This window comes from Cetorhinus maximus, chromosome 24 (genome assembly GCF_964194155.1).
Source record: "Cetorhinus maximus chromosome 24, sCetMax3.hap1.1, whole genome shotgun sequence".
NCBI lineage: Eukaryota > Metazoa > Chordata > Chondrichthyes > Lamniformes > Cetorhinidae > Cetorhinus > Cetorhinus maximus.
The window spans coordinates 48,062,991-48,079,295 of record NC_135902.1 but is presented as its reverse complement, the minus strand read 5'-3'; the positions used below and the strand labels follow the sequence as shown (position 1 = coordinate 48,079,295).

Sequence of the window (16,305 nt, the reverse complement as noted above, 5' to 3'; positions counted from 1 at the left end):
AATGTAATTTGTGCTTAGAATTCTGCAATATTTTGCACTGGTTTGGCTGATTTTGGGAGAATTGCATTGCAAAGATAGGAAGAAAGTAACCTAGCAAAATCTCTAGACAAATATTTTTAAATGCATGTAGCAAGCATTTATAAATGGATCAATCTTTCAAAAACATATGAAATCGCTAAATTGTGATTAAGGACCACAGAATAAAATGGCAAGAATGAATACATTATATATCGCAACTGGTCATCAGCAAATATTCTAAAATGCAGCCGTTTTCACAAGTGGTTCCTTCTTGTCCACCTCCACCATGTCACATACTTTCTCCAACAATACTGGCTGATGACCAATATCGAAATTTCTCCAAATTCTGCTCTCTAGCTTGCTACTAGTTTTGCAAGAGCAAAATTCACTGTATAAACATCCCTATAGAAAACCACACAATGTCTGTGCAATACACAGCAACATGGTTCAAACTGGAAATTTGAAAGCATATCTGCACTCTAAAACCTTGTGATATGCACATTTTTTCCTTTAAAACCAACTTTTTAAAATGCTAATTCTATCCCATCCGAGGTACAGATTCCTGACATATTGTGTGAGCTCAGACAGGCAGTTTCCAGGTTATTTGGGCAAGGAGAGCATTGTAACCAAGCCCAATTCTGTATCCACCTGATGTCCTCAAATGCACTTCTGCTGGATAGTGATTAATAGAAATTCGGTCCTTTTTTCCCTTTTCTACATGAACCATATGATTGAGATCTGCACTTAAATTTCAAAAATACCAAGCCATTTCCTATTCTGTTCTATAAATTATAGCCTATTTTATGAAAACACTGGGTCACATTTCTAATTTTCAAAAGGCAATAATTCTGCTACCAATAAACTCTTCCACCTTCAAATTCCCCACCATTCTGTTAATTATTTCTCCACATTTATGAAAGGAGAGATCTAGATGAAGGATTATTCCAAACAAAAAAATCTTCAGAATCACCAGTCTTGCTTTCCTCAACCATTTTACAAAGTTTCATTTCATCTGGGGACAGGGTGGCATAATGGGCCACATTATCTTCATGATCATGGAACCTGTGTGTTAGTTCAATTAAGTGAAATAAATTGTAGTGTCAACCCAGTTTCTATTAGGTGTGACTTCACAGCTCAAAACAGGCCAATATTCAACACCAATTAGAAACTGGCTGTCTGATGCAGAGAATCAGGTTGGCTGATGTACGAAACAATTGTGATATTGATGCTAGGATGTTATTGTGGAATCTTTACTCTCACTCAGTGTGCTATAATTTATCAGAGAGGGTGTATATAGTCATATTATGTGCCAAAAAACCTCAATAGCACTCCTCACTTTAAAGAGTACGAATGTTCATAAATAAAAAACGTTTAGAAAAAGCTTTTAAAAAAAAGTGTCTGTGAATCTTCATACCGTAAACTGTCAAGAAGCACAGCACACCAGGCACTGATTTACTGGACAGGTAACTTTCAAAAGATCTTACGGGGTTAGCACAAGAACTATATTAATTTAACTTAACAGAAGTACCAAAACAAGTTACTTTCATCACCTCCTCAAATTTGATCTTCAATCTATGCTGTGTTATCTCACCTCAACCAGATTATCAAAATGGACACAATAACTGGTTCCAGCACCTCTTGACCAGGAAGTCCTGGGGGAAAACAGTCCTACCACAGTCAAGCAGCCTGCTGTGGCTTGCTGTCTGGTCTCATACAAAGAAAAGCCACTTGACTGAAATACTGGTAAGTTGTTGGCACTTACGGAAAAAAATTGCAGTAAACGGCAAGTCTTCAGAAGAAAATGGAAAACCTTTTTGGATTAACAATTTGTCACAAACAGATTTAAAATATCTCATTCTGAACAAGTTATGAGGAAGAGTTCCCACAATAAATAAAGATCTTAAAAGGGACAGTGGCTGTAGATCATTCCTTGACTTTGCCCAACCTACCCACCTACGTGAATGATGGCAAATAGCTTTTGTATCATTTCTGCTTACTCAGCATCTGATAAGAATGTGTGAAATATCTTGACATGCAAGGGTGAACAGTCTTATGCTTACATAATGCCAATTAACCAATCACTCAAACTTTGCCTCCATTAAAATTCATAAAACATTCATCTAAATCAACCTAAGACTCCTCAGCAATTACATTTACTATATGGTGTCTCATAGCCATACAAACAATCAATTGACATCAGCTTCTCTTAGCCAGGGTCATTATTTCTAAGCGCTCCCCTCCCAAACATTTATTCAGGTTTATGCAGGAAGAATGGCTGATTGGATTAGATAATGGAGCTGTACATTTTCATGGCATCAGCAGTCCACTACAAATTGTTTTCATCTGTTTTAAAAAAAAGACATACAAGAGAACAACCTTGTTTCCTTTTACCCTTCTTCACAGGACACAACTTACAAATATGTCCATTTATAAAATATATTGGGCCATAACTTCCAAGCTTCCCAGCAGCGGAATGGGGGGTACCTCAAAGACGTGCTGGGGAATCCCCTTCAGAAGTTCATTGGCAAAATAACTCTACTCCTGCTCCTGGTTTCTATCAAGAAGGAATTAGATATAGCTCTTGGGTCGAAAGGGATCAAAGGATATGGGGAGAAAGCGGGAGCAGGCTATTGAGTTGGGTGATCAGCCATGATCATAATGAATGGTGGAGCAGGCTCGAAGGGCCGAATGGCCTACTCCTGCTCCTAGTTTCTATGTAAGACTAAAATGGCAAGTGCCCGGAAGTGCAAACTTCCCCTGGGCAACTGCCCTGCACTGGGAACCATCTGAAAATCCGATTTAAATTGCAAACTACGAATGGTCCTGACTGGGTTACACCAATAGTTACCCAAAAAAATGTTAGAAGGATTAAAACCACTTCTAACTTCTGACAACTATTGTACACACCCAGACCAACCCCCCCCAGGGGTCTCCCCCGAACACCACCGCCATCACCCACCCCCCGAGGCCTCTCGCTGCAATCTCCTGACAGCCCTCTCCACAGGACTCCTCTGGCCACTAAGGGGTCTCCCCCCCTCTATCCGACAACTCCCTGCACAGGACTCCACCGAGCCACAAAGGGACCCCCCTCCGACACCCCCATTCCCCGACTATCCCCACACCCCCTCGGGGACTCTTTTCCCCTCCCCCCACTCCCTTGGGGACTCTTTCCTCCCCCACCAATACTCCCCACCTCCACCCCCCCCCCCCTCCCCCAGAGGGGACACCCCCCTCAATTCCCTGGCTACCCCTACACCTCCGAGAGGACTCCACCCACTGCCCGACTACCGCCCCCCCCCCCCCCACCCCCACCCCACATGGGACTCCTCTCCCCGCAACATCTGCCCTGCCCTTGGGACTCCTCTCCCGCAACCCTCCACCACCACCTGCATGGGACACCTCAAATCGCCCACTCCCCCCCAACTCTCACCACGGACCCCGCCCCACCACCACACCTCCGACACTCCCAATGGATTTCCGATCCCCCACCCAACCCCAAAACCTGTCCACTTACCTTCTCCCTGGCCTGTCAAGGGCCTTTAAACTTAGTTAGTACCATATAAAAAGGGGGTGTGGCCTTCTTCACTTCCACTCTCCTGGACTTCAACGCTGGGCCTTGGGCATATGCTGCACTGCCTGGATCTCGCTCGGCCTGAGTTGGAAGGTCAGGCGAGATGGCATCAAAAAAAATTTGAGGTAAGGAATTGGGCATGGAGTGCCTATCTGACAGTGATTGCCACTCCAAATAAGTCAGACCTGTTGTTTTACCCTGATAGCACAAAAAGCAAATACTGGATAATCGGCATTAAAATCCCAAATGTAAGTACAATGACAGTACAGAATTATCATTCATAACACAATCCTCATGTTGTAGTTCTAACTCATAAAACTGGGAATTATTTTCAGAGATAATTCGCAACTAAAATATTAGATTATAAAAAAAGGGAAATAGCCAGCAATTGGTTTAAAAGAGATCAATTTTTCCTCACCTGTTCTTAATTATTCTTTGAACAATGTGGTCTGTAGTGAGATCATTCCCACTGTGGATGGATTTGAAGATGTTGCGTCGTTTAGGTTCCTGCAACAAAATGAAAATACAATGAAAAAAAACTGAACACTGTTTGTATGAACATACAAACTAGGAGGCCACTTGGCCCTTCAAGCCTGCTCCGCCATTCAATAAGATCATGGCTGATCTGATCGTAACCTCCCACCTACCCCGATAAACCTTCACCCCCTTGTTAATCAAGGATCTATCTAGCTCTGCCTTAAAAATGTTCAAAGGTCCTGCTTGCATTGCCTTTTGAGGTAGAGAGTTCCAAAGACTCATAACCCTCAGAAAAAAAATTCTCCTCATCCCAGTCTTAAATGAGTGACCTCTAGCTCTCAATTCTCCCACAAGAAATATCCTCTCCACATCCACTCTGTCAAGGCCCCTCAGGATCTTAAAGGTTTCAATCAAGCCACCTCTTATTCTTCTAAACTCCAGTGGATACAAGCCTAACCTGTCCAAACTTTCCTTATAAGATAACGCCCATTCCTGGTATTAGCTTAGTAAACCTTTTCTGAATTGCTAACACATTTATATCCTTCCTTAAATAAGACGACCAATACTGTAGGCAATACTCCAGATGTGGTCTCACCAGTGCCCTGTACAAATGAAGCATAACCTCCTTACTTTTGTATTTAATTCCTCTCACAATGAACAATAATGTTCTATTAACTTTCCTAATTACTTGCTGTACCTGCGTACTCACCTTTTGTGATTCATGCACTAGGAAACCCAGATACCTTTGATTCTGAGCTCTGCAATCTCTCACCATTCAGATAATATGCTTCTTTGTTCTTCCTGCCAAAATAGACAATTTCACATTTGCCAGGTCTTTGCCCACTCACTTAACCTATGTCACTTTGTAGATTCCTTACGTCCTCCTCACAACTTACTTTCCTGCCTTTGTGTCCTCAGCAAATTTAGCAACCATACCACCCGTCCCTTCAGCCAAGATATTTATATAAATTGTAAAAAGTTGAGGCCCCAGCACTGATCCCTGTGGCACTGCACTCGTTACATCCCACCAACCAGAAAAAGACCCATTTATGACTACCCTCTTTCCTGTTAGCTAGCCAATCTTCTATCCATGCCAATATATAACTCCCTACACCATAAGCGTATCAAATCTAAGTACAGTACATCCACCAATTCCCCTTTAACCACAGCACATGAGACTCCTTCAAAGAACTCCAATAAGTTGGTTAAACATGATTTCCCTTTCACAAAACCAGGTTGAGTCTGCCTGATTGCCATAAACTTTTCTAAGTGCCCAGCTATAACATCTTTAATAATAGCTTCCAAATTTTTCCCAATGACAGATGTTAAGCTAACTGGTCTGTAGTTTCCTGCTTTTTGTCTCCCTCCCTTTTTGAATCTCGAAGGGCATGTTACACAAAAGAATTAAGGTAATGACTTTTTTTGCTCAGGTTTAATATAAAACTGCCATGGCATTTTCATTCATTTTAGAATATGAAGCATTCAAATGCTACTTGTCTTGTTCTCCGGTGGTAAAAAAGTCAGCAGCAATACTGCAGAAATGTGGTCTAGATCAAGACATTTGGGTTGAAAGTGAATCACTTTTAGGTGATCTGAACTGGATTTTCATTAAGGCCGGAACAAACTGAATCCTACATACATACTCTTTTTTTAAAAAAAAGAAAAAAATAGGTTTACCAGAAGCATTGATTTGATTTCATTTATAAAATGGAATCCAGGAATGTGCTACAATGTGAAAATGTCAGACTTCAAATACAAATATACATACTACTTTCCACATCAGCCCTAGATGTGGGACATGCTGCAGGTACCCACAAAGAACAGATTTGAGTGCCCTTTAATTGAAATGTCAGCAGAAAATATCTAAAAGAGTTTTAACATTTGCTTCCAATCTCTCAGGCGGTGCATTCCAGATCCTAACGGCTTGTTGCAAATTTTGTCCTTATGTCAATGATGGCCCTTTTGCCATTCACCTTTAAATCAGTGTCCTCTGGTTTTTGATCCTTCCGCCAATGGGAACAGTTTCTCCCTATCTAGACCCCTCATGACTTTAAAATGCACCGCTTCACACTTCTTGACATTAAATTTCACCAGCCTGTCAATGTCCTCCTGACTTCACATGTATTGAGTATTTCCAGTGTTTTCTGTTTTTACTTAAATGGTTTGTTGTACAGCATTCCAAGACAAATGTACTAGTGAATTCAGTTTTAATTTGAAGCATTTAAGTGGAAGTGGAGGGGAAGATGAATAAAAGTAGCGCCAGGAATGAGAGTGGCCAAAAGTAAAAACGTCTGAAAATTAGTGCCTGAAAATATAAAAGTCTGAAATTTTTTGTGACAAGGAATCATGCAATTATAGAACTTTTATGATCTGCAGTGAATGCAAGTGTTTCTAGGCAACTTCAAATGGGTGGAATATTAGACTTCAAGTGGATAAAAACATTAGTTTTCCCTTTATTTACTTTCAGTTTCCATGCCAAGACTGTGGACCAATGCATTTGTATAAAATCACCAGTGACCTCAGCATTCAATGCAATTAGTGCATGTTATACAGGGTGAAGTCCATACCAACAACAGAACATGACCATTGACACTAAAAGATTTATGAATAAGTTTCCAAATTTTTCAAACACTGCTCCATTGGTTTGGTTTTGCCTTTTAGCGGATCTTAGGTATAAGTATGCAACTCAAATCCATCATACCACTCAAGAACAACTTGCATCTATGCCTTATATATGTAGAAAAGAAATGCTCGTCAAAGATGTGCAGTTTTTCTGTTTTATCTTGTATAAGTTCTGAACAGCTGCAACCTATTGATATAAATTACTGAACTGAAATCTTACTATTGCAGAAAGATTGGGTGATTACACAATATATGATTTTAAAAATAAAATTATGAAAGGAATTGATAATGTAGACATGGTCCTTTGTGCACTATGGCTAATTACTCAGAGTATTTTTAAAAATTGCAATCACGGAACATGAGTACAAAATTAGCAACCATCTTTGCTCACAAAACATTTGATGTTGTGTCAATTAACCTTTTTGATAATCTCCATACAGTTTGTCAACAATACGAATAAAGACATAGATGATAAAATACTATGTGAAACATGCTGCTGGGAATATAGATGGCTAGCTTGTGGAATGCAGATGGTCACAATTAATAAATTGGGTTAAAATGTTGGATTCAAACGTAATTACCCTTGGAAGCTGGAAAGAATAAGAAAAATCAAAAACAACCACTATGTTGCCTGGATATGCATTGCGTGTAAATCTTGCTATCTCTTACGTGTATTTAATAGCAGGACAAATTAGCAATTGCAAAAGCCTTTAATGCACCAAAATTACCTGCATTTTGGTAATGCTGAAAAGAGCACAGTTATGCTGCCCAGGCTATGTCATTTACCAAACAGCGTTTTGTGAAGTAAACTGGAATGGAAGCAAATCAGGATGAACAGGAAAAGAGACACAAGGGCAAATCATCATAATATCAACTACTATGAACATCTCAGCTGATTGTAGGAGCTGCTGAATAGCAATGTCACATGTTCTGAGAATCATGGTACTGGTCTGAAGTGACAAGGGCTGAATAGTAACTAGCAAGTTGTCCAGTGTCTCTCAGAAAGCTGAACATTCGGCACAATTATCAAAACAGAAAACACTGAAACTACATAGTTAGGTCCAAAGGGAACAGGCCGATCTGATGCTCCAGGTGCAAGACCCTCCCTCACAACCTAAAATATTAATGGTCTCCAATCTGTCCGACAAATGTAAAATTATTCTAAGGTTGAGTGCCCAAAATGCAAATAACAACATACTAGCTGCACCCAGAGTAAGCACAGATGATAGAAATTCATGGAGCTGTTTGAGCCTCTACAGATCAGCTGCCCTCAGGGGTCTTTCGCTCCGAATGAAGTGGTTTACCAGATGAAGGGTCCTTTATGGGGACCTGGATCCCCTTCCATTCACCGGTTGCTCTTTAATGGGCACCAGGCCCAGACCTGGACTACCAACCCTTCCATTAACCGGCACCTCAGTAAATTTTCTCCATTTCTCACCTCCCTTCAAGACAACATCCTGCAAATTCATCTGGCCTCCGTCACTACGAAAATGTGAAAGGTCAACCAAGAACCCCAGCCACATCTGTGGACCAAGACCAGGTCTGGGCTGGCGCAAAGTTGAGTGATAGCTCCCCTGGGTCTACACCCAGTCTCGTTGCTAGCAGAGATTTTCTGGGATTTCTGACAGTCCCTCTTCTATTTTCTTTTTCTGCTTCTTCTCCTCGGCCTCCTGGAAGATGCTGAACAGGTCAGATTCATCATCCAGCGGCTGGTCGAAAAACAATTGGCAACAGTGCAGCCAAAAGTTTCCTGCATGGTGGCAGCGGGCCGGCCACAATAACTGCTCCTCAACCTCCAATCACACTTTCCCTTTCTCCCACCCTTTAGCTCCTCCAATCATAGATTCTGTCTCTTGAGGAGCAGCAAGAGCATGGGAGAAGCAGAATCTGAGTTTAGAGGAGCAGCTCTGTCTCTGCCATACCTGCTGCTCCTCCAATCAGAACTCTGCAGTCAGTTCTCACTCTCACTAACTGAGAGCTGAGTTGTGATTCTTTTTAAGCCCCGTATGTTGGACTGGCCCCGAATTAGCAGATTTCTGAGAAGCTGAGGTGCCGATATTGGAAATCCATCAAACAGCAGAAATTTCTCATCCCTGCAGAGTTCAATTATAAAATATTTATCTTTATAAATGCACTATAGTTCAGAGGACAAATCTTAACTTACAGCATATGGGTCTGAAGCATCTTTATCAGCCATTACTTCTGTCTTTCCATGACAGACCAAGTCAACCTAGAGAGAAAAGACCATTAGCAAACAGTTCACATAGCTCATTCATCACTTTATATCAAATAGATGGACAAGTAACAGCAAACAGCTTGGATCTGGCCTGGTGCTTCAAGGCTCAAGTCCTTTGATGTCACTAATCTTTTTATCTTCTTTCTTCCCTGAACCCATCTCATCAAACTAGAAAAGCAAAATATTTTCAAATTCTTGAGGTCAGAACCAAAATTGGATAGTTTTTCAGCTCATTTGTCCAGTAAATCAGCATGGGACATAATAACACAAATTAGCTCTGAGAAAAATGTTAAACTTAATGAAATACTACATTGAAGCACAAGATGATTTCGTAAGTGTAGTGTAAAGCTTTGAAACTAATGATCAATGAGTTCATCCAAGGGATTTGGGGTAGAATCCAATTGAGACTGATGTAAAGGCAATTTCCCAACAGTATGCAAAAGAGCTAATGAGCTTTCAACAGTCAAAAAAAAAAATCACTCTCAAATGTTCAAGACCTCAGCACAATATTTTCAAATTCAGTACTACTTTGCTCATCCTAGAAACTCAAAAACATGCTGATAAGAGAAGAGGAATAATACTAGGGTAAATTTGCATTCCAACATGGGGTGCAGCTAATGCAGTCCAAACATTTTCCTGTTCACCAGCATCAGTTTCTCACAATGATATATACAAAAAAATCCCTGTATTATAAGGTTACTTCATCCAGACCCTCATTTTAATTTCACTACATAATGTTCAAAACTTTTCATATTGTAACATGATTTGTAGAGAAATGTTGATGCATTTTAGCTGTGTATTCCATGGGTTTCAATTCTTAGAAGCCCAGGTTGCAGAATAATTTTATTCCTTACATAGATTATTTGAGGCTGAAAACTGATTTTAGTTCGCCTTCCTTCAGCAGTATCATACAAGACTACCACTACTTTTGTCTAAAGTACAATGCTGAACATTTCTGAACACACTTTGAGTTAGTTGCCCAATTTAATTTAATTAGTTTGGGAGGGACACAGAGAAAAAACATATAATTTCAGTTTATATTTTTGGTACTGAAACTTCAAAGTGTTTTACTATACATCTGCCTCCTCTCCCTTTATGCAGCACAACTTAAAAAAATGTTCATGTACAGATCATTGAAAACTAAACAACACTGATTTAAGGTGATTGGCAAAAGGAGCAATGGTGACATGGGGAGAAACTTTTTTTTATTTAGTGCAGCACGTGGTTAGGATCTGGAGTGCTCTGCCCGAGAGTGTGGTGGAGACAGATTCAATTGAGGCCTTCAAAAGAGAATTGGATGACTATCTGAAATGAAAAGAATTGGAGGGCAACAGGGAAAAGGAAAGAAGCGGTAACAGGCGAGTTGGTCTTCCAGAGAGCCAGCACGGACATGACCGGCCAAATGCCCTCCTACTGCGCTGTAACCATTCTATAATACCACAATCACTGCAACTTAATACTTCCAGCTTCTATGAAATTACAACATACTTCTGGTAATATGAAGGGGAAGTGTTGATTACAGCATTGATTACAGTATTTTGGTATAGTATTTGGCAATTTAACACTGCATGCCCTCCAGTGGCCAGTGACAGAAGGCCTACAGGTTAATTGCTCCGAGCTGCAAACTTTGAAGGAACTGTAGTTGAGGGGGAAAACAGAGAAAGGGGGTTTTTTCTCCCCATTAAAATATCTGGCAACACATACCGAAGTCTAATACTGTTGGAATTGTGTGGCAGATATTGTTCACTGCATTAGAATTTGAAAAGGCACTGGAGTCAAATTTACTCGCATGCAACGTTGCACAGTCAACTGGAGAGTATACTGTTTTGTGCTATGTAATTATAGATGACCAAGGGTACATTTTTTGCAAAATGATTAAATGGATGTAGAATTAAATTTAGTGATCACTGATTTTAGTTTCAGAACTTCAGGACTGTTGGAAAAAAAAGTCATGTCGTTGAAGTGTAAGCGAGCCTGACTGGTAATCTTAAATCAGTTGTTAGTGTAATCCTTAGCACACTTGGGATTGTTCAGCTGCCCAGTCGCAGATCACATCTAACGTTAGACATTATGCTCTGAATTTTGCAAGCACAGGTCGGTTGAGTATACTCAGTACTCTGCCTATTGCAAGCAGCCAAAGGAACATGCTGTTTGCAATAGACAAGAGTACTGACCATACTCAACCAACCCACGCTTGCAAAACTCAGAACATAATGTCTAAAAGTTAGAGGTGATTCTGCGATTGGACAGCACTTGCTGAACAATCCCATGTGTGCTAAGAATTACACCAACAATCAATTTAAGATCATCAGTCGGGCTTGCAAGCTCACTTATGCTTGCTAAAAGCTACATACATTCATATTCTGGGACCTGCCCTCTGCAGGTAAAATAAATTGTATATTTTTTGAACAGACAAAAGCATGGTGGACAACAGCTCCCTGGTGCATTCACCATTGCAATGTCTCGAGCAAGCAGAGCTGACTTGCCAACCACTCAGCACCTCTTTTCTCATGCAGTATAAATTGATGTTCCCTTTGAAATTTGACATTCTTGTGTCTGTCCTGATCAGTGCAAGATGAAAGCTTCGTCAGCATGTCTCTTTTTTCAGCAATACGGATTTTGGTTTACTTTCTTTTCATCCCCCTTATGTTCAATGCTGTCATACAAGGCTATCACTAATTTTGTCACTGGTTTTTGACAATTGCAATAAAAATACAAATTGAAGTTAGAGTATTGAGAGAGTGTTAGTCAAATCTTTGGCTAGACATTCTATAATTATGTTATGTTCATATTGCAGAAAAAAAAAAGCTTAATTCGAATTGGATTTAAGATTTTGATTCCAAATTTTTTAAGATTGGATTTTAAAAAAGCACCTATTGGCCCATTTTAGAGTGGAACAAATTGAATAATCATACCTTGAAGTGATCCAGTAAATCTGCAGTCACAGAGTAAGGAGCTCCTATTACTACTTCTGACACATACTAAAAGAAAGCAGGAAAAAAATTATTGTGGCACAATACAATAAATTAAAAATTCAGAATAAGTGGTTCACACATTGGGAAACCACAGGGTGATTTAAAAATACTCAAGTTCTGACCTATTATAAAACACTACTCACTCTACAGGCCAGTACACTGAGTGTCCTTTCATGCACATTCATTATTGGGTAATTCTTTCCCTTGTATCGGTTCACTTCCTACAAGAGAAAGGTGTTTAATTAAAAATACGAACACTCAAATCACTCAAATTCCAAGCTCGGACTGCATATAACATGTAGAATCAAATACTTAACTATCAAGTGGAAGGTAAGCAACTAAGTTGTGCTGGACTAACTGAAGAAAAAAAAGTGAGAAAACACACACTTAAAAAAAACACAGCCTGACAGGCATATGCATTCAAAGCCATAATTTCCTAACTTGATTTAAACTAGATTACAATTTTAGTTTAATCATGCAAAGTTAGAATTCCTTTTTATTAATAACACTTGATGGAAGGGCACAAACTGCATGTTAATGGAGGCTAATATTGCACAAATATTTTCTGTTGTTTAATTGTGCAAGTACCTACATCAAAAGCATTTTGTTTGACATAAGTTGCAACTTAGGAACTCCCATAATATGCTTCCTTTCTGTACTAAGGGTTCAATTGATATATATTTGTATATTTATTGCAAAAGTTGGAACAGCAGATTTAAATTCATAACAGGATAGTTTCTTGAAGTTGATATTAACATTACCTAAACTCAAGCAGATGTGCTAGTATTCGCAACAATAAAAACGAACACATCAATTGCGAAACAACACATGACAGAAAATTATCTGCATCAGTAAAAGTTTTTGCCTCCTCCTTCTAGAAAGTATTCATGGCTTTAAAGATAAGCGTGATAAAAGTACTCAATGAGCTGTACTTACCTGGTCAAAATGTAGACCAACAATAATATAAGGCCTTTCTGCCAACTTGTAGACGCTTTCCAGAAAGTCTACATGACCAATATCTTTTTAAATTGTAAAGGAATGAAGAGCTACTAAGATTTAATATATTGCAAAACAGGCACGCTTTCACATTATCCAAAATTAACTCTCAGTAAGGATACGGAACAAATCAAATGCTCCTGCCACGTAGATTATTGTATCATTTGGTTGAGGCTCTTTTCCAGAAGCAAACTGAATAATTTTTTGGGATGTCTGCAAAAATTGAGATACTCCAGTCCAAGGGCTGTGACCTTTTGGTCCCTTTCAAAACAAAAAGATTTACTTTAGGATACTTGCAGTGACTTGATATTCATTTGTGTAGCGTTTTCTATTAAATCAGAAAACAAATACCCCCACATCAGATACTTTCTTACCTCAAAATACCTTGTAAACAAAGCTCCTCTAGAGCAGACTGGCCTGGGATAATTCACTGTAATCACAATGAACTCCAAAAAGTAGTAAAGGTGCTTTAGTAGTTCTTTGTATTCAACAAAGAAGACGACAAAATGATGTGATAAGCTGAGAAAACTTAAATCTGAATTTACACAGTAATTCATGTTGCTGAATTTTGGGATAAGTGTCATCTAGCACAACAAATGTGGTCTAGATTACAATAATCAAAAAATACAAGTGCATCAATTTTCTGTGTTAACAATAAGGGATCTGACCCTAGTATCAAGGCACAACTGATGAAAATAATGGAACAGATGCGCTAAACTGGTTGAGTGCTTTCCCTCATTCCCATCCTTGTACATTCTATTCTGTATCTGGCCTGTTTACAATTTGCCAAGCACCGTAAATTACAATAAGAAGGTTAACATAATTTAAAAGAGCCATTTTCTCCCCATGATACATTTATTCCCTCCCCTCTATAAAAAGTGGAAATATAGTCAACACATTTAATAGTAAATTGATAGCAATTACCTAGTTAGAAGCTACATGTCATCAAGACACCACTTGTAGTGATGATAGGGATGAAAGAAAGTACTAAGAGAGATTAAACCAAGTTTTGAGAAATTTACAACATCATTGAGGGAATAGGCATTATGGCCTTAGTCTTTGTAACTAGGAGTTGACATGTAAAAGACTATGCAACTTCTTAGGAATTAAAAGAAAATCAATATGGAGTTTGTACTGCATTGAGCAGCCCAGAAGGATGCATAGAACTACAGTATTTATAAATAAATATGTTCTTCCTTGCTGCATTCTGGTAAGTCATTTGGTAAACTGAAATTAGAAATACTTAAAGTGTTTGGTTTCAAAATTGCATTGAAATTAACAAAACTATACATTAAGCAGCTTTAAAAAGATAAACCAAAATTAGAGTAATCTGTGAATGTACAATTATAAACTACTGGTTACATTTACAGCTCACATGCCCCACCCATTTTTGACTGAAAGCCTCCTGTATATTCCCCAATCAAAAAATTGGTGACATGTTACGATAGAATACTTCTGAGCCTCTGTTTAAATTATTCTCTGATAGACCACAAGGAGATGCACGAGTGCTGCAAGGCAACTTCTAGGTTGATTTCCTCCTCCTGTGCTTTTGTTTGGAGCCTCCCTTGGGGCAATTCCTGCAATCAGTTCTATGCCAAAATAGAGGAAATTGCTGATCGAATTGTACATCCTATCACTGTCCCTCTAATTTTTTTGTTGTGAGCAGTCTATTAATTTAAGTGTGTAGTCCTTTAATTTTTTTTGGCATCCTTCCATCTATGCAAGATGATAGATGTGCAGCAAATCAATTAGTTGGGGATGGGTTAGCTTTATATGGTGCACTTTTGCTGATGAGACCAGAGAAAGGCAGGTTCTGCCACTTGTGCCACATATGAAATCATCATCAGGTGTCAATGTGGGGTGTTTTCGGTGTTGGCACCTGTCACCAAGTCGTGGTAGCCACCGGTCATCACGGTAGTGCACACAGGTGATATTGCCATTTTTCTCTGTTGTCAGCTAGTGTCTCCCGGATGCGAGAATCGATGTTTAAAGACTTCATGTCATGCCTGCATGCATCCTTTAAGCAGAGTTTTGGACTCTGATTACTTTGCCATAAATAAAATCCTTAGGTATGCAACCATCTACCATCACACAAACGTGCCCAAGCCAGAAGTGACCTCTGCTTGATGAGTGCTAACATACGTGGGAGCTTTGCCTTGGAGAAAACTGCTGCATTCATGTTTTTGTCCTTCCATGAGATACCCAGAATGCGCTGCAAACAGCAAAGCTGAAAGTGGTTGAGCTTTCTTTGTTTCAAGCCATACAACAAGGTGCTGAAAACACGTCTCGTAACCTGCATCCTGGTCCCAAGAGACAGCTTGATGTTGTTCCATGCACATTTTCAGAGTCGGCCAAAGATGGTATCTGCTTTCCCTATGTGTATTGAGTTCTGTATCGAGACAGATTGTCTGTCTCTGTGGACCCAAGGTAGTAGAATTTGCTAACCACTTCCAGCAGGGTGTTATTTAGCGTGATCAGGGACAGAGATGTGACATCCTATCCGACGATCACAGTTTTCTTGAAGCTTATAGTCAGGGAGATCACGTTACAGGAAAGGCAGAGACAATCCACGAGTCTTTGTAGCTGAGTTTCTATATTAATAACTAGCGCATCATCAGTATGAAGGAGTTCTCTGATCAAGATGTACTGTATTTTTGTCTTCACTTTCAGCATGGAAAAGAAGAAACCAAAGTGGGGGTGAGGATACAGGTCTGTTTCATTCCATTCTTCACCCTGAAACTTTTGGAAGTGGTGCCCTCAAACTGTACAGTGCAGTGCATGTTGTCATGGAAGGAGTGGATTAGACTGAGGAGCTTTGCTGGACAGCTAATTTTCCCCAAAATCTTTCTAGAATCCTTCCCTGCTGACAGTGTTGAATGCTTTAGTGAGATTTACAAAAGTAAGATAAAGAAATATATCTGGTTCCATACACTTTTCTTGTAGGTGATATATGGAGATCATACTCACTGTAAATCTGCCAGCACAGTAAGTTCTAAATGCCAAGCTAAAATTTGTCAAATAATTGCAAGTGCATCGCAGATGGTCAGAGGAAGTAACCCGAAAGTGCCATCTAGTGGAAATATCTAGTCACAAACATCTAACTTAGGTTTAACCTTCTCTCCAGTTGGAGCAGATATGCATGTTGCTCCCTAGATGACACAAGCTAAATAAAGCTTTTCTGTGGCCAACTTTACAGAGGAGTTTATGAAAGTACTGGACAGAAAAAGACCATTATGGATTACTTGATAGAATGAAGTCCAGAAAACTTAGTACACAACTCAACTCTCATCTATCCTATTTACAAACCTTTTTTTAAGCAGTCAAAAAAACTTCTATTGATATGAAAAACATGACACTTAATGAACATTAACTATATATCTATATTAAATTTGCTACAGTTGTATGGGTAC

General features: G+C 39.4%; 1 protein-coding gene and 1 long non-coding RNA gene across 2 annotated transcripts in view; one reads left to right on the top strand and one right to left on the bottom strand.

The window, feature by feature from the left end:
• The window catches only part of LOC144699875 (uncharacterized), a 425,222-nt gene that overhangs the window by 41,308 nt on the left and 367,609 nt on the right, over positions 1 to 16,305 (top strand). The gene's annotated exons all lie outside the window — the stretch shown is intronic.
• Positions 1 to 16,305, bottom strand: part of pcyt2 (phosphate cytidylyltransferase 2, ethanolamine) — a 39,361-nt gene that overhangs the window by 2,723 nt on the left and 20,333 nt on the right. The window contains exons 7-12 of the mRNA XM_078571204.1: positions 13,018 to 13,156; positions 12,836 to 12,918; positions 12,043 to 12,120; positions 11,840 to 11,905; positions 8,853 to 8,918; positions 4,008 to 4,096 (exon numbers count right to left, since the gene is read on the bottom strand). Coding sequence (XP_078427330.1) covers positions 4,008 to 4,096; positions 8,853 to 8,918; positions 11,840 to 11,905; positions 12,043 to 12,120; positions 12,836 to 12,918; positions 13,018 to 13,156 — 521 coding nt within the window. The remainder of the gene's footprint in view (positions 1 to 4,007; positions 4,097 to 8,852; positions 8,919 to 11,839; positions 11,906 to 12,042; positions 12,121 to 12,835; positions 12,919 to 13,017; positions 13,157 to 16,305) is intronic.